At 44.0% G+C, this 24,229-nt stretch overlaps 2 protein-coding genes across 3 annotated transcripts in view; one reads left to right on the top strand and one right to left on the bottom strand.

The window, feature by feature from the left end:
- CD276 (CD276 molecule) overlaps positions 1-24,229 on the bottom strand; it is a 204,359-nt gene that overhangs the window by 148,686 nt on the left and 31,444 nt on the right. The window lies entirely within an intron of this gene.
- LOC138283411 (uncharacterized) overlaps positions 18,708-24,229 on the top strand; it is an 88,030-nt gene continuing 82,508 nt past the window's right edge. The window contains exon 1 of the mRNA XM_069221375.1: positions 18,708-18,834. Coding sequence (XP_069077476.1) covers positions 18,708-18,834 — 127 coding nt within the window. The remainder of the gene's footprint in view (positions 18,835-24,229) is intronic.

Here is a 24,229-nt window from a genome sequence, read left to right on the forward strand (position 1 = left end):
AAATAACACAATCGGAAAAATAAGGAGTAAGAGAAAGATGGAAAAACAGTGACAAAAAAATCAGGGATGAAAAAGAACCTAAAAGAGTGAGATAAAGGGCAGGAAGTGTCTTGTGGTGGCTAAAAGAGGCATGAGGTGGAATTAAGACTATTTACTGTAGCACCCGGATATTTGATAGCGCTGGCCACAGGGGTCTGAGCAAAACTTTGGGCCCCAGCACTTATTCTTTAATAATTAAACACTGACTCCCATTTATTATACTGTGTTGATATTTCTATCATACACAATCTCCCTTTGGTATTGCACTGAAGTGGTTTCAGCAGTCCAGTGGTGACTTTGCAAACAATTCTACTGCAGACTGAAGTCTGATTCAATTGGTGAATATATGTTATTGCCTGTGTGAATTTGGTATGTTCTCCTGGAAGGTAAATGTCTCAACTTTAAAGAGTTATGAGTGGTTGTTCTTGTTTTTTGATGGGAGGAACAGAGGGCTAGGTCAAATTGTTTACAGATTTTCTGGGATGATACATGTATCCATTGCCCAGCAGAGGTATATGCATTGTTAGGTAACTGGTGACAGTAAGGGCTGTGGGTGCCTAATAACCAGCACATGTGGGTTGTGCTAGATAGAGATTAGGAGCTTTCTGTTAATACATTCCGTATTCTGATGGTGCAGTGGAAAGTGATGTTGTGAGTGCAGTGATATTCAATTATATGGTATATCTGTGCTGTTTTAAAAGTGTGTGCCATATTCTATCTAAAGTACATTGCTTTATATAGTGTATGTGATGTATGTTTAGAGAGGTGTGCTGTTGTGAGCACATGGATACATAGATACACAACTACATGGCATGTATGTGCTATTTTGGATGTGGGTCGTAGTGCTCTGTCCAGTGTGCCTTGTTGATTGTATGTTTCTTGTCTATACCAAAATGGTTCCTAAAAGGAGGAGTAAAGCTATATGTGCAATCCTTAATATTACCTTGCTTCAGTGCCTACCAGTGTTTCCCCATTGTTTAAAATAATCTCAATGAAATGGAGTTAAAAACTGGACTGAATTTTACATTTACTGTAATGTGCAAAGGAAAATAAACATTCCCATTGCTTTTCTATAAAGTCCTTTGCATTCACTTCGAAGAAATATACCCTAGAATGAATGCACTATCTAAAGCTGTCGCCTGGCATGTCTCAGTCCGGGATTGGATTTGCTTCCAGTCACTTTGTTAAAAATTGCAAGATTCTCATTCTATACAGCAGAATTTGCTTGTACTTTGTTAAGTCTGGCACTAGCTAATTCCTACGTCTTTTAATAAAAAATATTTACCATACATAGATCTTTATAGGTGTTTTAGCAAGCCCTCTTCTTCCACTGGTCAGTTGTTGTGTCAGTGTCATCTAATTTTTTAATTTGCCCACCAAGCCATACAGCATGGGCACAGGCTCAGCCTAATTCGGCCACTGGCTTACCTGACAGTGAGTGATGTCATTCTGTTTGTTTACAATGTGCACATCCACACAATAAGTAGCCCCCTTTAGTGACAGGGACTACTAGTGCAATGTGTGTTTTTACATAAAGGAATTGTCTAGCTTCTAGACAATGTGTGTACAAAAACTGTTCACAAACAAAATAAACGTTAGCAAAGCCAAACCATTTGCAGACAGTGTCAGATCTACTGGCTTTGACAAAGCTTTTTTTAGGTCTAGAGTTAGCCATGAGCCTTTGAGTTTACTAAAATTATATCTACAATATACTTATATAAGTGGGCTTTCAGCCACCTCTCATGTTCATGTGTCTTTCACATTTTGCCTCTACTCTCTACAGCATACAGCATGGGGAAATGGGTCAGCCTACTTCAGCCATGGGCTAACTTCTCTTTGAGTGACCATATTTAGCCCTTTCAAAAGAAGCACGTCCACTCAAAAGGCAGTTCCATTCAGTGTCAATGTTTTTGTTTTAGCTTTATTGTTACTTTTGTGCTGCCTTTGGTTGTAGAGTCTGATGTGACAGAAGGGCGTTTTCTATCAGATGAAAGCATAGGGTACATTTAAGCTTTATTACTTCCTGTCTCCAGCCAATGCTGTTGTAAAGTTCTTTTGAAGTGGCATTTGCATATTCTGCTGCTGCTTTTTCACACAACATCAGCACCTCACATGAACTATGAAAATTAGTTAATGAGTATGCTCTATCTTTGCAATCCTGTCTGTCTGTAATCCCTTCTTTCCTCTTCCCGTCATTGCTTTCTTTTTGTTTCTCTCTTCAGTTCTTCTCTATCCTCAATTTTCTTTTCTCTTTCTTCCTCCTTCACTTTTTCTTTCTTGCCTGCCTTCCTCTTTCTTTCTTTCCATGTTCTTTCCATCCCTCTTTTTCTTCCCTTTTTCTGTCTTTCCTTTCTTGTCTTTCTTTCTCTTTATCTTTCTGTATTTCTTTCTGTCTGGTCTTCCTATTTCTTTTTTGTCTTTCCCTCTTTATTTATTTCCTTAATTTCCTCTTTCGTGACTTCCTCTTTCTTATATTTGCCTCTTCTTTTTCAAAGGGACGAGGTAAGAGGCAAGTGCCAGACCGACTGGCTTTTTTAAGTCAGTGTTAGCCAAGTTGTTTTGATTTGATAAAAAGTATATGTAGAACAGTGCTTTAAATGGACCGGTACTGTCCGGTACCGAGTACCAGCACTTTTTTATTTTGAGAGGGAGAATACCTGCACTTCTCAAGAAAAACATAATACTTTTCATTGGAGAGTGCCGGCACTTCTCAGAAACAAGCAGGTACTCTGATACAGAGTACCTGCACTTCTATTTTTCCATTTCAAGCACTGATGTATAACATACTTACCGACAGGGGCCATAATTTATCAGTCTGTGGTTCTGTCATTCACCTATTTCTTGCACCTACTCTAGCATGCATCAAAGGGCAAAGTGTCAGCCAGTGGCTAAACTTCACTACGAGTTATGATTTGCTGTCCTTCCACAAGGAGCACACCAACACACAAAATAGTTACTTTCGCTGCCAGGGAGTGCTTATGGATATGTGTGTGTTTTTTAATACTACAAAACCATGTATGCCTTTAGACAGTGTTTTTGTTTAGATTGCCAAGGGCTCGGCAGCTTCCCCAACAATAACGTTTTGCAAAAACCTTGACAAAAAAGAATTGCCTAAAGGCTGGTGGTTAACGCAAGACCTATTGGCTTTGAAAATGCTTGTTCTGGCATGTGACAGACTCTTCCCCGCTGGGTGCCCAGGATGTAACTTTTACATCCCGATAGGAGTCATCGGGGGAAGCGCTAGCGCTCCACCCGGGGGCCTCGCACCTCCCTCCCACCTGCACTTTTTGGACTTTGGGACGCTGCCGTGTGGAAAAATCCACAAGACCTAGACACATCTGATCACTAAACATCTAGGTGAGTCCAGGGTGGTGTGCTTCACATGCACCCCACACCATTTTCTTAACCACAATGCCCTGCAAACCTCCAACTTTGCTGGAAATCAAACATTTTTCCATATTTTTGTGATGGAACCTTCCGTAATCTGCAGGAATCCACAACATTCCTACCACCCAGCATTGTCTCATCTATACCAATAAACATTCTGCCACTCGTCAGCCTAACAATGTTTTTTTTCAAGCTGCCCTTTTGGACCCGCTTTGGTTCCCCCTCAATTTTCACATGTTTTTGGCTCTTCCCTGTCACAGGCACTTGGCCCACCTACACAAGTGAGGTATCATTTTCACCAGGAGACTGAGGTTGAACGTTAGGTGGTAGGAAATTTGTCCCGGTGAGGGGATTCCCACACAGAAATGTGGGAAAAATTTGAGGTTTGCTGAGGATTCTGGTTAAGAAAACACTGCGGGATCTACGCAAGTCACACCTCCCTGAACTCCCCTGGGTGTCTAGTTTTCAGAAATGTCTGGGTTTGGTAGGTTTCTCTGTATGTCTGCTGAGCCCAGGACCAAAAACGCAGGTGCCCCACCCCCGCAAAAACAGGTACTTTGGTATTTGATAATTTTGATGTGTCCAGATAGTGTTTTGGGGCATTTCCTTTCACGGGCACTAGGCCTACCCACACAAGTGAGGTATCATTTTTATCAGGAGACTTGCAGGAACGCTGGGTGGAAGGAAATTTGTGGCTCCTCTCAGATTCCAGAACTTTCTGTCACCAAAATGTGACGGAAAAAGTGTATTTTTCACCAAATTGTGAAGTTTGCAAAGGATTCTGGGTAACAGAACCTGGTGAGAGCCCCACTAGTCACCCCATCCTGGATTCTCCTAGGTGTCTAGTTTTAAAAAATGCACAGCTTTGGTAGGTTTCCCTAAGTGCCGGCTGAGCTAGAGGCCAAAATCTACAGCTAGGGACTTTGCAAAAAACACGTCAGATTTCAATGTAAAAATCTGATGTGTCCATTTGGCTTTCCTGGCGCGAGCATTAGGTCTAACCGTGGAAGTGAGGTACCATTTTTATCAGGAGACTTGGGGGAACACAGAATAGCAAAACAAGTGTTATTGCCCCTTGTCTTTCTCTACATTTTTTCCTTCCAAATGTAAGGCAGTGTGTAAAAAAGACGTCTATTTGAGAAATTCCCTGTAATTCACATGCTAGTATGTGCACCCTGGAATTCAGAGATGTGCAAATAATCACTGCTTCTCAACACCTTATCTTGTGCCCATTTTGGAAACACAAAGGTTTTCTTGATACACATTTTTCACTCTTTATATTTCAGCAAATGAATTGCTGTATCACCAGTATAGAATGAAAACCCACTGGAAGGTGCAGCTCATTTATTGGCTCTGGGTACCTGGGGTTCTTGATGAACCTACAAGCCCTATATATCCCTGCAACCAGAAAAGTCCAGCAGACATAACTGTATATTGCTTTCAAAAATCTGACATTGCAGGAAAAAGTTACAGAGTAAAACGTGGAAAAAATGGCTGTTTTTTTCACCTTACTTTCAATATTTTTTTTATTTCAGCTATTATTTTCTGTAGCAAAACCTTGTATAATCTACACAAAATATCCGTTGCTGAATTTAGAATTGTGTCTACTTTTCAGAACTGTTTAGCTTTCTGGGATCTAGCATTGGTTCCACACCCATTTATGTCACTAACTGGAAGGAGGCTGAAAGCACAAAAAAATCGTAAAAATGGGGTATGTCCCAGTAAAATTCCAAAATTGTGTTAAAAAAATGGGTTTTCTGATTCAAGTCTGCCTGTTCCTGGAAGCAGGGAAAAATGGTGATTTTAGCACTGCAAACCCTTTGTTGGTGCCATTTTCAGGGGATAAATCACAAGCCTTCTTCTGCAGCCCTTTTCCCCCATTTAAAAAAAACAAAACAAAATGTTCACTTTATTTTGGCTCATTTCTTGCTCTCCTTCAGGGGAACCCACAAACTCTGGGTACCTCTAGAATCGCTAGGATGTTGGGAAAAAAGGACACAAATGTGGCGTGGGTAGCTTATGTGGACAAAAAGTTATGAGGGCCTAAGCACGAACTGCCCCAAATAGCCAAAAAAAAGGCCTGGCACTTGAGGGGGAAAAGGCCTGGCAGCGAAGGGGTTAAAGGCAGTCCTCTCTCGGCCAGACCCTTTCACTATTGGGCTCTTTCTGTGGCTGCGGTGATTCATTTATTTCCTGCCCGTAGAGACTCCAAAAAATGTTGTAAACAAACGGGTCTCAGAGAGAGGGCCGTCCAGTCTTAAAGGCAGCCATTCATGCCAGGACGCCGCATCCACCATGGCGTTTCCACAGCCCCTTGCCCTGCCCTCGGTGTAGCAGAGGGTACGCGCCCCTCAAAGAGTAGATCTGTGTCCATAGGAAGGGGGACGGGCCCAAGGGAGCTGCTACAAGCAAGGTCGGGTTGTCTTCGTGGAGACCAGCCTGCGCACGTGACACGTGAGGAGAAGAGGAAAGTAACCTGAAAGAGGCCTCTGTGAGTCAAAGCGAGGCTTGGAAGAGGTGCCTGGTTGTAGCAGATCATCACCTAGCAGGCTTCCCTTGAGCCATGCTGCCTGAAGACAGCAAGTAGCCTTCTATACTGGCGTCTGCGCCAGGCTCCCAGTACAGCACAGTAGCCAATACAACTGGATTTATTTGACAATGGGAGACCAATTAATGCATTTTTGTTGAGTAAATTCTGCGATAATAAAAGGAACATTTTGTCGCATAACGCAACACAGTCTGTGGCAGTATTTGTTATTTTTCATTTTAGCGAACATTAACACTGTCTGGACAAAAGTTTCACCTCATAAGTATCAGTTTAATACTTCAATACAGCAATCACTCTAAAAGGTGAGCAGTAAAGCTCTGTAAGACTCTCTCCCGTGGGAGCTAGAATCTGGGAGAAGTTTGCTAAAAATATATTTATGCATAAAACGCTGCAGCGCAGAATCATAATTACAGTGACCCAGAAAATGCCCATGCCAGTTTTGGGAAGGCTCCGAGTTGCCCAGACCTAAATGAAGTAATTTACTCACCAGCTGACTTATGTTATGGGGAGACTGGGTTTTCCTTTTCCAAGCCATTCTGTGACACCTCAGTACAGAAGCGAGTCTACCAAGTGTGTGTGGGGTTTGAATGCACTCTTTACGGAGGGCCAGGTGTGCCTATTGGCAGAATAAGAAAGAACACTGCTAGGCAGTTCATGTTAGACCTGCAGGGGCCGGTGTCATTCTCAGTCCTAGTTGAGTGGCAAGAAAGTCATTTTTCACAGCATTGGGGATGGAAAGCTTGCAGGCGGCATCCGAGTTTCCAAGTGCCAGGATGTAGAATGAGTGTACTCTGATCGGGCAATTGGGCATGGTGCTTGAAGTAGTGTCTGTCTGTGAAGAAGCTGTACTGGTGTCACAGAGGTGTAGAGCAGACATCACACTTCAAGATGTACAACAATGAAGGATCCCCGAGGACACTCCTCACAAGCAGCCTGCAGGCTTCCAGGTGTCTGGCAGGAAAATACTAGATTTGTCCTAAGACCTTGGAGGTGTCCTGATCCTGGGGAAGCTAGTCCCAGGGTCCAAGAGAACACTACACCAGACTCCCAGGTCTGACAGCTCAGCAAGTTAATGCATCCTTTGCAGGATTTGCTTTTCGCTCATGGACCCAGGACTGTGTCCCAGTGGGTGTATTTGGTCTATTATCTTCCGGACTATCGAGCTCTGGGGCAACTATGTATCTCTGTTGTACAGCACCAGGAAAGGCCTAGGGGTGGGCAAACACATGCTATGTCATGCTATACTCAGTCGTGGCTATGAAGCAGGACGTCTTTACTGCACATGTGGAATTAGCTGTGCTGCGATCTGCACTTTATGTAGCAGACCTATACAGAAGCAAGGCACAACAATGATACCTAAACCAGATTCTATCACTGGGTGCTAGGTCACCTGCTGTGCCTTCTCCTTTCCCCAGATCTCTAAAAATGGATACCACAGTGCCTTATCTCCAATCCACCTCACTCTGAAGCAAGGGAGAAACTTCTGAGTGACCGTTCATGGAGCCGAGGCTGCTGCCAAACTTACCTCTATGGTTGGATTCAAGAGCTGTGTTGAGCTCGCCTGTTAGCTTGAAAAGAAGGAAGAGACTACAACAGCCCTCCAGAAAGAGCGATAATGTCCTAGCATGTTCAGATGGGATGGCATACAAGCCATTTGAGATTGAGGAATTAGAACGCTTGATATATTTTCCTAATGGAACCCAAATCCAGGCAGAAGATCATTGCTGGGATTTATTCGTCCTAAAAGGACTCAACTTGCAGAGTAAAGAGACAAACAAATATTGCAAATTGCAATATTGCAAATATTGATATAACTGCTCCTGGCACCCTGAACTCCTGGGGTTGAATGGTTTACTTGAATCTCCACGGTCTCTTCAGCCCTGGTAAAACAAAGTGGGAGATCCAACTACATTGGTTGCCTCAGTAGGATAAAACTTGAGATGACATATTCTTCAGAAAGCCTACATTCAATTTCCAAATTCTGTTCTGCATTCAGAAATACAGCTATTGGGGAAACAGACAAAATAGATAAGTGCTGCATTCACATACATGCAAGGAAGGACAAGGGGTGGGATTTTGTCAGGAGAGTCAGAGTAGCAGTCGATTCTGTATAGTTCGGTGACAATAAGGAAAAGCTTCAATTTTTCAACGGTGCAAATGGCTTTGCCAATGCTTGTTCAATGCGCCTGGTTGTATAGATATGAACTTTGTCTACAAAGAAATCAGGCTGCAGTTTGTTATACTGTAAAACGTTGTTGTAGAAATTCTTCTCTATGCTCTCTAGATTCTAACATCACAGTTGTCACACTGTCATGGTAAACATCTCTAGGAGGTTGGTGGGTTCCACAGGGTCTCAGTGACGGCTGACAGAGCAGGTGAGGAAACTCTACAAAAGATGCGCCTCTTGGTTGTCCCATGCAGCAGAAAGTGCAATGGCATCAGGCACAGGGACCACTTCAGTCCTCGCGGCATGTTTACCAAATCCCAAAAATGGTTTAGTGAAGGAATGAACGTTCATGTTTAGAAAGCACTAATAACTCAAGGGCGACATGATGATAAATACAGCGGTTGCTGGATGTCAGAAAAGGCCAAAGCAAACCTGACCAAAAAGGGGAACAATTAGGTTTCAAACGATTTCCTAAAACTACAGGAACTTGCAGGAGAGCGCTCAGGGGCATCTTACTCCAATCGCAAGGAATGTAACCAGTGTTTCCTTTACTCGTCTATCAACTGACTCTTAAGGCTCGACGGCTGGTACAAATAATATGGGGCGACAGAGAATCCCGAAAAGCCAACCTTTGGCTGGAGGCAGGGGAGGGAGGCAGAGGAAGGATTTGAAATGAGGTGAGGAGTATAATCTCAGGTCCAGGCCAGGAATAAACCAGGCTGTGGGATTACACCCCATATTAAACGTAAAGGCACTACCCGCATTTAGTAGTACCAAGGTACACACCCTACATTTCAAGCGACATTCAGTACGGCTTACACAGGCCTCAAAGCAGCTGAACAGTCCCAAACCTCACTCAACGCATTTTTAAATTACAGGCGTGACTTTCAGTGTTCTACTCGGCTCGAACGCCATCTTTGGGCACATTGTAAACCTCATCGTGCGTAGGCAAGACATTTTATCTTCACCACTAAGTGAGCTTCAATCATCCTTCGCTCTCACTACACCAAAGCAGGCGTCTTCCCACGCACGACACAATCGCGCAGCTCTCAGAAACCCTTTTGTTCTGCGCCCCCGTCCCACACTGATTGAAACACCTCCTCGATAAAACAAGCCAGACAGGAGGCGCTGAGGTAAAGACACGTGAGACCCGATTCACAGGAGTTTAGTAATAAGATTTACAAGAGAGCCAGGCAGAAGGGCCCACAGGCTGTGCTCCATGTTCTCTCACTCTAGTACGAAGGCAGGTGAAACGTACAGGGCGTGCACGGAAGACGTCCTCACATACATCAGGGGCATCTTCCGTGTGGTGCCTGGGGTTACTAGCTCCCACAGAGATTTTTTTTTTTTTTACCCTGTGTGTGAGAAAAGTAACCGCTACCTGTGCAACAAAATGTAACATTCACAGAGTCGCCTGCCGCCGGTCTGATGGCACGGTTTCCTTCTCCATAGTGGAGGCTAGTGGGCCATCTACTGAAGCCGAAAGAAATTACCTGATTTAGGCCAAGAAGTATGGGCTGTGCTGCCACAAGGAAACACCTCTGTTAAAGCAGCAGCACATGGCTTCCTGTTTTTAAAATTCCCTTTAAACTGCAGGGTATTGTGTTCTATTGTATTGCAATTGCTTTTATTTAGCTCTTAATACAACTGATGAGGCACTGAAGTGCTTTGTGTGACGCTGCCTGCTGTTTCGAAAACCCAAGGTTCAATCAATCAATCAGGATTTATAAAGCTAAGCTGATCACCCGATAAGGTATCCAGGCGCTTGCAGGTACTGGAGGATTATTTGAACAGCCAGGTCTGGAGGGCCATTCAGAATTCCGGAAGTAAGGTGATGGTCCGGAGGTGCGGGGAAGGCAGTTCCAGGTTTTTGCTGCAATGAGAGAGAAGGAGTGTCCTTCACTTCGCTTCTGCAGATGTGGGGAGTATGGGCAAGTAAAAGGGAAGCAGAGCATAGTCTTCTTGACGGTTGGTGGATGTTCACACGGTGATTAATGTACGCAGGTCCTTGGTTGTGTTCAGCCTTGTGCACGTGAGTCAGCAGCTCAAATTGGCATCTCTTCTGTAGGGGGAGCCAGTGGAGTTGCCTGAGGTGGGGTGTTATGTGGGTTCATTGGGGAAGGCCGAGGATGAGTCTGGAATCAGCGTTCTGTATGGTCTGAAGTCTCTGTAGGAGGTGTGCGATGATTCCTACGTAGAGGGCGTTGCTGTAGTCCAGTCAGCTGTTGATGAGGGCCTGTGTCCTGGTGGATCTCTTGTATAGGGATAGCCACTTGAAGATCTTACATAGCATGCACAAAGTGAGGAAGAAGGAGACGGCATTGATCTGTGATTTCATGGCAAGCTTGTTGTCCATGATTCCAAGATTTCCAGCGTGGTCAGAGGGAGTGGGTGCAGGTCCTAATAAGTCTGCCTCGTCTGTGTTCAGCTGCAGACAGGTATTCTTCATCCAGTCAGCGACGCTTGTCACACATTTGTGGAAGTTGGTTCTGGTGGTGGAGGGATCGCCTGTGAGTGAGAGGATGAGTTGAGTGTTTTCTGCGTAGCAAATTATGTTAAGACCGTGGGATCTGACGATGTTGGCCATTGGAGTCATATATGCATTGAAGAGCATGGGGCTGAGCCCTGGGGGGGCACAACAAGTGATCTCCTTGGTTCTGGAGGTGAAAGGTGGGAAGTGGATCCTCTGGGTTCTTCTGGTGAGGAAGGAGGTGATCCATCTGAGCACATCCCCTTGGATGCCGATGTGGTATAGACTTTAGATCAGTATGTGGTGGGATATGGTGTCGAAGGCTGCCAACAGGTCAAGGAGGATCAAAGCTGCTGTTTCTGCTTGGTCGAGGAGGGTTCGGATGTTGTCAGTGGCTGCGATCAGGGCAGTTTCAATGCTGTGAATGCTGTGGAGGCCAGATTGGAAGGAGTCAAGTAGCTGGTTCTGCTTCAAGTATGTTATAAGTTGCTTGTAGACCATCTTTTCCAGTACCTTCACTGGGAAGAAGAGCAAGGAGACTGGGCGGTTTCTGCGTTCGCTGGGGTTTGATGGAGGGTTTTTTGAGTAGTGGTTTTGAAGAAAAGACAGTGCTTTCTCTTCTTTCATTCCTTCTTTATTAGATGCACAATAGGAAATCATCCAGATACACACATCCAACCCTGGCAAGTCCAGCCAGCAACTGAACTGTGCCAACATTCCCTTAATGACGTTCCCATTCTATTCATGTTGCTAAGGGATCCCTAGACATTCTAATCAATAACTTCAAAATACAACATTTCTGACTTCAGCATGGCAGGCATCAGGAAACGTTGCAGTAGTGATAGCAGGGTGGTGAGTTACTGTCCGATCCTTCGGGATTCCGAGGTTGAAGATATGGCACGGACCTGGGTCTGTGGGAGCTCCTGAGTGAATGGATTTCATGGTGGACGTGATGTCCTCTGTGGAGAGTATGTTCCAGGAAGTCAGAGAGTGGTTCCTGTCAGTTACGGTGGTAGCATATCTGTTGAGGAAGTCCATAGTTGTTGGTTGGGGTTCAAAGTTTTTGTATATGGTTGCGATCTTGTTTTGGAAGAAGTGGGCAAGGTGGTCGCACAGCTCCTGTGAGGGTGTGATGTTGTTTTTGCTGGCAGCCGGGTTGGAAAAATCCTTAATGTTGAAAAGTTCCTTAGTGTTGTCAGCTCTGGTTTTGATGCATGAAGCAAGGGCTGTCTTCTTTGTTGCCCTCAGCAGGCAGTGGTAGAGGTTAAGGGCTGTCTTAAAGGCTGCCCTGTCAGAGGTGTCTTTGTTGGCGCATTATTCCTCTCCACCTGTTTTCTGTCTCGTTTCGCTGTTCTGAGTTCTTGGGTGTACCAGCTGGCTGGCCTTTTTGGAGGATTTTCTGTGGATGTTGCTCTTAATGGGGATGATGCTGTCAGCAATTGGTAATCCAGACGTTGAAGTTTTTCACTCCCTGTCCGAGGTTGGTGGAGGTAGCGGGGGTTGAAGGTGTTGAAGGCGTCCATCTAGTTGGTCTAAGATTTTGTTCCACCTCTGGTGGGGGGTGCTAGTCATCGTGGAGGTGTGGGGGCTGGAGATGCTGAATTGAACGAAGGAGTGATCGGTACATGTGAGTTCTGTGACATGGCTGTATTTGTCGCAGTTTTTGGAGGTGAAAATGGGGTCAAGCGTGTGTCCTGCAATATGTGTAGGGTCATGTACGATCTTGGTTGACCCGAGGCTGTCCATACTGTCATGGAGGTGTTCAGCGTGGTCGTTAATGGTTTTTCCAGTGTTTATTGGTTATTGGAATTAATTTTGGGCTCTCAGGAAAACTATTCCATTCATGTATTCTGGTTTCTTTTGTGGTAGATCAAATTAGCAAACGTTAGGTGTGATCACTAGCAGGGCGTATGTGAGGTTGGTGGTATTAATAAATGAGCAAGAGGGATGCAGCTGTATTATTTACTAAGAGCAAGAAACAAGACAGTACAGATCTGACTCAACTGCAAGAAACTGACGGCTTTGAAGCCGAATTTCACCAAATGTCAACTTACTTAGAATAATCCCGGACCTCTAACCTCACTCTCAAAGAAATCATTGGCAAAAAAAAAAACAAAAAAAAAAAACAAAGGCAGCCTGGTTCTGAAGAAAGTAAAACTGTTTCTTCTAGAAAAGTGACCTCAAAACTGCTGTTTCAGCCCTTGTTTTCTTGAATCTGGATGGTGGTAATGCCGTTCTCCGAGTCCCCCCCCAACTCCACACCAGAACACCCTAAAAGCATTGTTAGAAATGGGGTTTTAGGTAAGCACCTAAGCCAGGCAGAACCCACCACTCTAGTCAGGGGAAGTACACTGTACACCATATATAATTTGTGCTCAACCCCAGTAGCTTGGCACAGAGCAGTGAAGCTTATCCCTAGCGGTCATGTGTAAAGTCTTTGCGCAACACACTCATACCAAAGACACAATAAATACACCACAAAAGAGATTCTACACAGGATTATCAAATATATATATATCTATATATCTATATATCTATATACTTCAAAATGGTGAGACCCGCTCACCAAACAGCTGCACCGTATCACAATGTACCATCAGCAAAAATAACGAAGAAAGAAAAGTTCTTCCATAGAGTTTGTCTGCTTTATTGTAAATGCGTTATAAAGGAAAACGCTGTCACCCAACAAAAATGTCAACGCGTTTCAACAAACGCCTTCAACCAGACATGGACACAATAAATACACCACAAAACAGATTCTACACAGCACAGGATTATCAATAATTATATATATTAGACGCCTTTGCCACACAGTGTCTTCTTCATCTGAAAATCATTTATTATGGCACACAAACATATATATATATTATCTTGTGCATAAAACATAGTCCAGCTGACATTATTCATAAGTACTGTGCACATTACATTATCACTCCTATAGTAGTGATTATCCCAACAATGTAAAACAAAGTGGCATATATCCTAACACCAGCAGATACTCAGGGCATATAAGGCAGCAGTAACCACACAGCTCACTAGGTATTACCCCAAACCCCTAACTCCCATGACGTGTTTCAAGAAAGTTAATCATGTGGCAGGGTGAGAGGCCATAAAGCACACGGAACACATGAAACATCATATGAGCACCAGTACTATGATGTGGCTTAGGGGCAACACGCGAGTGATCATAAAACCACCAGGCATGGCATGCCTGCACTCCTCTTGTAGGATACACGGTAAAGGCCTGGGACCCTGGTGAACGTAGTTGTCAAGAAAAAAGATATGATACAGAGGGTACAAGAACATCACTGCACCTACTACACAGGCTGCAGTAATAGTAATTTGCCGGGGACAGTTTCTTAGGCAACGGTCCAGGATGTTCCTAGGCTGGGAGCAAAGAGGTCGAGTTTCGAAAAAAAGAAAGTCAGTCCTTGTGAGTGGTCGATCTGGTCAATGAGGAAAAATGCTCCACACGAGCATGAGAGGCCTTCGGGAGTCTTTCTTGGCTGCGCACATTCATAATCAGCCCCTATCACAAGTTGGGGGGGGCAATTTCCCTGACAATGGTGGTGCTCCCGACAAGTGGCCTGGATTCCGGGTCGGGCTGCTAGTGGGAAGGGTTACAGCTCCTGGCCTCGGGGACAGAGCTATGTTATATTCACGCACGCGAATGGAATTGTCATCGCACGTTCTGTGATGACAATTACATTCCGGAGGGGAGAGGGGATTCGAGAGGAGGCGGTTGAGAGAGACGGCTGAGGACGGAGACGCTGGTGTAACCTTCGCAGCGTGTTTGTATTGTACTTCTTTTCCTGAATAAATCAAAATAAAGACTCTTCACGTCATCGTTCTTTCCATACCATACAACATATTTATGGCGACGAGCGACAAACACCAGCGATCTGGAAAATAACTTTAAACAAACACAGGCGAGAGGTGATGACCGGATCCAAGGCATACAACTTACTGATCAGGTGTTGGAAGCATACTCGAAGGTACTGTTCAGCAATTATTTTGTGATCCTTGGCATTGTGAATTAGTTGTGGCACGAGCACCTCACCCTGCGTGAACAACCCCGGCACCAGGATTAACGTGCATGTTGATTGAGGCATTGGTTGCTGGGATACAACGCGACGCTAAGCAACGCTAGATACGTGCTTCCTGCACGGGGAACTGTTGCTAGGAAACAAGACGCCAGGCAAACAACGAGGAAGCTTTCAGCGCGCGTGTGCCGTGTGACGAATATATTACGGGGGAACGCTTCTCCTGAACGGAACTTGATAATTTGAATAAAATAAATAGGTAGAGAATTACTCCACTTCTCTCAAAATGGGCACGAATAACCAAAGCATAATACCGCCACCACAATTTTTATCACAACCAGGATCTCCATGCATCCATTGGGAAGAGTGGATTGACATTTTTTTTAAACTATTTGGTGGCACTTGATGGACAAGACTTAAGACCTACTAGAAAGAAAGCAATTTTACTCAGTGCCTTAGGTCAAGAAGGTCAACGTATATTTAAGTACTTACCTTCCATAGTACAGCAAGAAGATCAACAACCAATGGATGTTTTCTCTGAAGCATTGAAGAGATTGAATTCTTTCGCAAAACGATTTTCCAATGTTGTTACGATTAGACATACATTTTATACACAACCACAACAGTTGGGAGAAAGTATTGACGATTTTGTTTCCAGATTGAGGGAACTAGCTATGAAGTGCCAATTTGGAACAATGACTGATGAGTTAATTTGTGACCAATTAATTGTACAATGTCACAGTAAAAAAACGCAAGAGAGACTGTGGGCAGCGAAAAATCCCACCCTACGAGATGCTATAGAAATTGCTAAAGTAGTTGAACAATCGGAGTATTGTATGAGAGAAATGGAGAGGAAGGAAAAAGTAGATGCTACCAACATGAGTGCTAATATTAATGTGAATGCTGTGAACAAAGTAGTTTACAAGGATAACGAAGTATTAGCGGGTGCAAGCTCTACACGCAAAAATATGAGCATGAGTATGGGTGGGAAATCTGAAAATAGACTGTGTACGAGATGCGGTAGCAAATTTCATAACTCTGAATGCAAAACTTGTTTTGCAATAGGAAAAGACTGTATGAAGTGTGGGAAGAAAGGCCACTTTGCACGTATGTGTAAGATCATGTCCAACAAATATACCGTAGGTGTGGTGAGAAATGATTCTGTTTGTGATGAAGGACGTGATAGAGTATTAGCATTGGGTGATAGTGGGGCATCACATAATGATAAGCCTCCGAGACCTACAGCGAATTTTGTGATAAGAGGCAAAGGAGTACAGCTGATGATTGATTCAGGGTCACTATATACTATTTTACCCCAAAAACTATTTTTACAAGAGTGGCCAGCTGTCAGACTTTTGCCCAAAGATATTAGTCCAGGCGGCTATCAGGGAGAGAAAATTGACATCCTGGGATATATGATGGCTAAAATTGAGTTTGGGGAGAGTCATATCAATGGGAAAGTATATATAGCCGACAGTGGTCCGCCAATCTTGGGGTGGCATCATCAGTATGACCTTGATATTAAGATTGATCCACAAGCCCATGAGAATGTTATGTTGGTGGGTAGTGATAGTGTGGATGAGATTTTGGAAGATTACAAGGAAGTCTTTAAAGATACCTTAGAAGAACTCCATGGCTATGTACATAAGATTAAGGTGAAGAAAGATGCTATCCCAGTTCAACATAGGTTGAGACGAGTACCAGTTTTGGCCCGTCAAGAAGTGGGGAGGATGATTTCTAAAATGGTACAGGAGGGTATTATTGAGCCAATAGAAACTTCCAGTTGGATTTCTCCCGTTGTAATTACTGGAAAATCAGATGGAAGTCTCAGATTTTGTGTCGATCTCCGCACACTCAATCAGAACATCGTGGTGGACAATTATCCATTACCCAATATCAATGAGTTAATTTTGTTGCTGCAAGGAGGGAAGTATTTCTCCAAGCTTGATCTTAGAAGCGCGTATCATCAGATTAAATTGCATACTGAGTCTAAGGAGCTTACGACTTTCATTACCATGGAAGGAATTTTCCAATTTACAAGGATGCCGTTTGGCCTTGCGTCGGCTGCAGGAGTCTTCCAAAGGTTGATGACAGAATTGTTTAAAGGGGTAGAGAATGTTATATATTTCCAGGATGACATTCTGGTATTTGGAGACTCAGTAGATAGGCATAATGAGGTTTTGAGGTGTGTGTTGGATAAGAACAAGAGTTCTGGTTTAACATTGAAGAAGGAGAAATGCAGATTTTTAGTGAATGAGATTGAGTATTTGGGGTATACATTGTCTGAGCAAGGTGTTAAACCAAAGAAAAATGTGCTTGATGCTACTGGAAATGCACCCCCCCCTCAGGATGAAGATCAACTCAGGTCATATCTTGGTCTAATAGAGTACTATTCAAAGTTCATACAGAATTTTGCAGACAAGACAGAGGAATTAAGAAAATTGTTACATAAGGGACAAAAGTTTGTGTGGGGTATGGAACAAAATATTGAATTTGTGAATATTAAGAAAGAGATGTTTGAAGCGCAAGTCTTGGTTCCATTTGATGTTAATGCTAAAACATTGATTACGGTTGATGCGAGTGCCTTTGGTTTGGGCGCAGTGTTGTCACAAATGCATGGCAATGTAGAGAGGACGGTGGCATTTGCTTCCAGATCATTAACCATCTCGGAACGTAATTATTCCATTATCGAGAAAGAAACTTTAGCTGCAACCTGGGCGATGGAGTACTTTAGAACATATGTGTGGGGGCGCAAGATTATTCTTCGCACCGACCATAAACCTCTATTGAGGATATTGATACCAGGAGGGGTGGGCAAAGTGTCAGCTAGACTGGCCAGGTTGGCATCGCGGTTACAGGAGTATCAGCTTGAGGTACAGTATATTCAAGGTTGGCGTAATGTTAGAGCAGATTGTTTGTCTCGCTTGCCACAAGATTGGCAGGTGGTGGATAAGGAAGGTGTGCAAGAACGTGAGGAAGAAGGGGCAGTGGCAAGTATTGAGGATGCGTTGGAGTGTTCTCAAGGTGCAATTTCCCAAGAGGAATGGTGTAAGTGTATGGAGAGTGACATCACCATGAAGGGGGTGGTTAAGTTGATCAAAGAGGGTGGTAAGAGAGAAAGTGCTCTTAAATGTTCGCATTCGCCCCTTCGTGAAAGTGTTGGAAGAATTATCATTGACTAAGGATGAGTTTGTTTTGAGAGGGGACACGTTTGTGCCTCCTGAAGAGTTAAGGGTTAAACTGTTTAGGTTAGCCCACGAAGGCCATTTGGGTTGGACATTAACTAAGAAAAGGTTGAGGGTGCAATTCTGGTGGCCTGGGCTAGATGCTGATGTAGACATATGGGTTGACAACTGTAGTGATTGCAAAGAGGGTGAAAAGAGACTCAAAGTAGGGAAACAAAGTGTGGTTGGGTCGATGCCAGACCCTGGGAAAGGGTGGCACACAGTGTGCATGGATTTCATTGGCCCACTTGGTCGAGTCACTCAGGATGTTAGATGTGCCTTGGTCATGGTAGATGTACATTCACGTTGGTTGGTTGTGAAGTTTTTAAGGGATATTACCACCACAAACACAATTAAGGCAATGAAAGAAGTGTTTTTGGAAGAGGGGTGTCCTGCAAAAGTCATCACTGACAATGGTACGCAATTGACGTCGTTTGAAATGGAACATTTCTTAAGGTCATGTGGTATTGACCATTCTTGCACCTCCTTGTACAACCCCCAAGCAAATGGAATGGTAGAAAGGTGTAACCGTATGGTGAAAGGCATTATTCAGATGGCATTGAATAGCAGGAAAGATGTACAAGATATGGTCAATGATCTAGTTTGGGCCTATAGAACAACTGTGAATGGGGGAAACGGGAAAACACCTTTTATGATAATGAGAGGCAGAGAAGCTGGGACAAAATTGAACCCTGTATGGATGAATAAATTGCTTATGAAAGGTGAAACACGTGGACGTTTCACTTCCTGTACCAAAAAATGGGAAGGTGATTGAAGTTGGGGATTTGGTGAAAATACGATCAGGACGTTTGTGTGGTGGTCTTACGAAATGTCGAGGACCTTGGAAGGTGAAGGATATTGCAAGGCTGTTGGAAGCCAAGGTCCTGAATGTGGAAATGAAAATGTGGGCGGCTGTAATAGTTTCTTGTTTATGTCAGATGAGGAATTGACGAGGAGTAATTGTATACATGATGAGGAACAAATATCGAATGGTTTGCATAGGCCCACTACTGTTGATTTGCATAGGCCCACTACCGCCATTAACACTGCCGTTAGTGATGGCTCTCACACACGGGGGCTGGGTCCCAGATGCCAGAGGATTCCAGCTTATTTAAATGAATATGTCATGTATTGTGATGATATCTAGTGTGGAATCAAATGCACTAGAATAGGGTGTGTCATTATTATTCGTTTTCATTTTTATTGTTGTTTGCTTTAACATTTTTGTTGTAGTTGTAGTGTGTTTTCTTTTATGTTTTGTGTAAAGGGAGTGGATATGTTATATTCACGCACACGAATGGAATTGTCATCGCACGTTCTGTGATGACAATTACATTCCGGAGGGGAGAGGGGATTCGAGAGGAGGCGGTTGAGAGAGACGGCTGAGGACGGAGACGCTGGTGTAACCTTCGCAGCGTGTTTGTATTGTACTTCTTAACCTGAATAAATCAAGATAAAGACTCTTCACGTCATCGTTATTTCCATACCATACAACAAGCTCCTCTCTACAATGACTGCCCACAGAGATGTCTGAAGACTGGGATGGGCTCGACTCCCTTTGCCCAGTCCCACCCACAAGTGTCGACATCAGAGTTCTTCTGCTCCCTAGAGAGAACTTCGTGCCCAGTGGGGACCATGGGAAAGGCTCACAACATCACTCACTGTGCACTTGTGGATATCCAAGGTGCAATGAATCGAGGCAGGCACCACGGCACTGGTGCAACACACAAAGCACTGGGTATGAGACGCACTCACCCTCAACACACAGGAAAGAACAGGTGAAAAAATCCCAAGAGCTGGGTTGCAGGTCCTAGGCAAAAATTAACCGTTCCAACTGCCCTACAATTGCCCTGGTAAAGCAACAATAGAAAGCTCTCACCATGCACTAGGATTTCAGGCCCAGAACAGCAGCCAATGCGCACCACGCACTGGGCCCCTGGGAAAACACTTGGGGTACATGGGGGCATTAGGTGGGCATTAGGCCAGCACTTTAAAATGAAGAATGTTGGCTCCTTCTACAGTCCCGTAGTCCCAAGGCAGTCCAGAGTCAGGGAGCAGCTGGCAACAGGGTAACAAGCAGAAAAGCAATCCAGTGAGCCCTTTATGCCACCCAACAGTCAGCAGGGCAAAAAACAGAAGAGCCCCGTGTGCAGCTCAGCAGTCCTTCCGACACAGGTTCAGTCCCAGTTCCAAAAGTGCTCTCCAATCATGGGGTCAAAGCCCCCATACCTATACTCAAAAATGCCATTTTTCAGGGGGTGCCTTCCAAGGAAATCTTTCAAATGAAAGCCAACCCCCTTTTCAACCAAGCCCTGGCTCCACACATCAGTAAGGGGTAATCAGCCTATTGTGTGAGGGCAGGAAACAGCCTATTGTCATGTAAAGTGTGAACGACCCTCTCTCCCCAGCCCAGGATGATGAGCCCCTCCTGTGTTGTGGCTGTCTGGAAAATATGCACCAAGTGTAGCTGTCTCTCTGACCTAGACGTGGATTGGAGTCAGGCTGCAAAACACCAGAGCTATAAGCACAGAGAAATGCCTACTTTCTAAAAGTGGCATTTCTAAAATAGTAATGTAAGATCCAACTACACCAGTAAGCAGGATTTTTTAACACCATTCCCAACATACCAAACACGCCCACGCTACTCCTCCCAGATCAGAAATTACAACTTAACCATATACAAGGGAATTCCCAATGCTATCCTATGAGAGGAGCAGCCCCCTCATGGTAGTGAAAAACGAAATAGGCTGTTTGTCACTACTAGGATATGTAAAAGATAAAAGGTACATGTCTTACCTTTTACTTACACAGCACCCTGCCCATAGGACTGCCTAGGGCCTACCTTAGGTGAAATAAAAAAGGAGATTAGGCCTTGGCAATTAATTTGAATTGCAAAACCAATGTGGCAGTAAAATGTGCACATAGGCACTGCATTGGCAAGCCTGACAGAGGTTTGAAAGGCTACTTCTGTGGGTGCCGAAATCAGCACTGCAGGCCCTTTAGTAGCATTTCATTTACAGGCCCTGGGTATATGTGATACCATGGGACTTACATGTAAAGTAAATAAGGCAAACAGGTGTAAGCCAATCATACCAAGTTTTAGGGGAGAGAGCACATGCACTTTAGCACTGATTAGCAGTGGTAAAGTGCCCAGAGTCCTAAAGCCAACAAAAAGAGGATCAGAAATATAGGAGGAAGGCAAAATGTTTGGGGATATCCCTGCAGAAAGGGCCACAACCAACATGCATCCTACACACTGCAGCATGAAAAAATATGATTACATCACCTCCATCCTGATGTAACTCCATTGCCTCCCCTTTCTGCACCATCTTCAAAACCAACTGTATCACTTACAAACCCATCACAAACAGCCGGCCCATGTATCCTGAAGACACGCTCACAATCTAGTGGTTCTCAGCACACCTGCAGACAGGACACCATCAGACTGCAGACTAAGAAGTGCAAAAAAGAAAAACCAAGACAGCCGACCTTTTCCATCTTTGTACCCGGGATATGCAAAAACATCCACTATTAGTTGGACAACCACTCAGCTGCTTCAATTTAGGAATGAGTTGACGACTTACCTCTTTACAGAACATTACATCATGATTAACCGTTCACAACCCATGTTCCTCTCCTATTAGTCTCTGAGAATGGCTGTCTTTTGGCTAGGTTATTACTATAGAAACACCATACAAATACATATGTATTTACAAAGGATATTATCGTGATCTTTGAAATGAGGTGTAGGTAGTTTTCAGAAATACAATAGAGATTGAGGCAAACATGTGTCAGAGTAGGCTGTTCACAGAGAGGAGGTGTACAGAGACAAAGTAGGAGAGTATAAATAGAAAGAAAAAAAGAGCAGCAATAATCAGAAGTTTTAAATTGAAGTCTGTTTTTCAAGCTGTTTCAGCAAAATAAAGGAGGTGTTCAGCCAGATCATATAATCTTACACTGTAGAAAAAAATAACATTTGCATGTAATGCAGCGCAGTATTAGGTACTTTTTATAGAGACTACATTCAGAGGAACATTGTCTGTTGCATGGCTACCACTAGACCAACACCAGTGAAGACTGCTGATCAACTCAGGGCCTGGAAGTGTAAAATGATGACTGGATGCATATACAGGAAAATATCAAGAAATGTAGGCAGTGTTTGAAGTGAGCAATAACTTTGTGATCATAGGTGCGTGAGCGAATATACCTAGTAATTAATGCAAACATCAAAAAGGAGATTTAGCAAGTGCTGGAGCAGAGAACTAGTGCTGTTTACCATTAAGGTTTGCTTCACAGTATTAATCATAAAAGCACACTGGATCCTTTCTGATGCCCCTGGTTTAGAATGGCATAAGATGGGGCAGAAGGAAATGTGTTGCTTTAATTCCTCTGGGTGGAAAGTAGAGATCCAGACACTGACGTGATTGTGGAGAGGGCTACCTTCAGAAATTCCATGAAGACTTGGTATGTTCACCCAGACCGGCTTCCTTCAGCATGGGAGAAGCCACTACACATGAAATACTGAGTGAGCAGAACCTCTCCTCTCATGACACCACCCCTGATGCCTACTGCAATCTTGTGGTACCGCTGATGGCTCAGTCCTTTTCTGATGATTCCCACCCCCCGTCTCGGACTCTTGCCACATCCTTTTCAGGGCCTAGAGCCCTTTCCATTTGTCCCCTATCATTCCTGCCCTTGCTATACCATCCCCAATGACTCCGTTCTCTTGCCACCGCCGCCCCCTCTTACTCTGAGCCCCAGATACGAGTAGTCCATAACACACTTAATTCTGCGCCTACCTCCTTGGTTTGATATTTTTCAGAAGACCATGTTTTTAAAAGTTTGTCTCTAGGGCCCTTGTTTGGCAGTTTTGTTCCAAGAGGCTTATGTTTTATCATTTTGGATAGCTAAATGAGTGCAGTTTGCCTGCCTGTAGTTTCTTTTGCAAATCCCATAGGAAATTCTAGTTAATTGCGGTTTCATTTCTGCCATTCGGTCATAATATATTCAGTTGTTTTCTTGCTGATCGTTGGTTTGCTTCCCTTTGCAATTTCTGGTATTTGTGCATAATTCAGAATTGACCGAGTCTCTATGTTTTAGGTTAGATAAGTGACCAAACAGTTGTTTTAGCATTTTCCCTGATGTGCCTGTTCTAATCAGGGCACTTACAGTACTGCTGTCGTTTGCACCTTTCTACGCAGCTGTTCTTAATTAATATTGTGGCTGCCTTGATAAGGAAGTGTTTGGCAAGGAAAGCTAGATTTGCGGCTGCCGGAATCCTGCATCCCTTAATTGCAATATTTCCATCTTGTGGAGAGCGGATTACACATGAACGTTCTTTCTCTAGGCTTCGTCACCCCCAGGCCCTTCCAGGACATCCAGTGCTCACTATGTACACAGCATGATTCATCCATCTATACAAATCCTCACTATGTCTACATTAGCTACAGGCCATTCTCCTCCCTGCAGCATGACCCAGGGAGCTTTAGGGCCAGATCCCTGGGAGTCCGGTATGACTGGGTACAGAAACATGCAGGCCCCGTTTTACCAGTTAGAAAAACAACCACTGATAAAGCCAACAGGTCTCGTCTATGTGAGAGCTATTGGCTTTGCCAATGTCTTTTAGCCATGTTGTACAGTAGGCTGGCTTCCCATCATTTGTACACACCTCACCCACACAAGGTATATCTGCGCTAGCATCACAGGAAGGCGCAGACTGCATTCACAAACATGAATATCGAATGGCTTGGAAAAGCTGTGTTGACATGTCATCCTCATTTTTGTTCCGGCCTATTTTTTTTTTTTGTTTTCTAGTGGGCTCGATATAAAGCAAGTTCACTCGAAATTCTCCTTGACTGGGTATGACTCCCAAAGGCACAACCTTAGCTCTATCAGTTAAGACAAACTCCCATAGTTCAGCAACGCCCATAGAGGATGGTGGCTGCACACCTTCAGACGAAGTCATGTGGCAAGCAGTGGTCAGAGGCAACTGAGGACAGAGTTGGAGGCACAAGCCTTTTAACCTGGATATATACACTTTGAGGAAGACACATGATCAATGCAATTCAATCTATTAGCATTCTGCCAATTCTTAGCCTTTTTGTGCTAATGTGACCAAGATAAAACGCTAGGAAGACAATCAAATCAAGGAGAAAACAAAGATGAAAGGGACTGGAGAAAACGGTACTTAAAATGGGTAAGAAAAACAGTTAAATTGACCAATGTCCTTTATGTGAAAGAGGTTTTAGATCAGTGGAGGCATAATTCAGTAAGGACAGTAAGGGTGCTGGGACTGTGTTGTCAGAACAGGAATTTCATTATAGAAAATTAGGATTTAGGTAGCCGAGATCA

This window comes from Pleurodeles waltl, chromosome 3_1 (assembly GCF_031143425.1).
Source record: "Pleurodeles waltl isolate 20211129_DDA chromosome 3_1, aPleWal1.hap1.20221129, whole genome shotgun sequence".
Lineage (NCBI taxonomy): Eukaryota > Metazoa > Chordata > Amphibia > Caudata > Salamandridae > Pleurodeles > Pleurodeles waltl.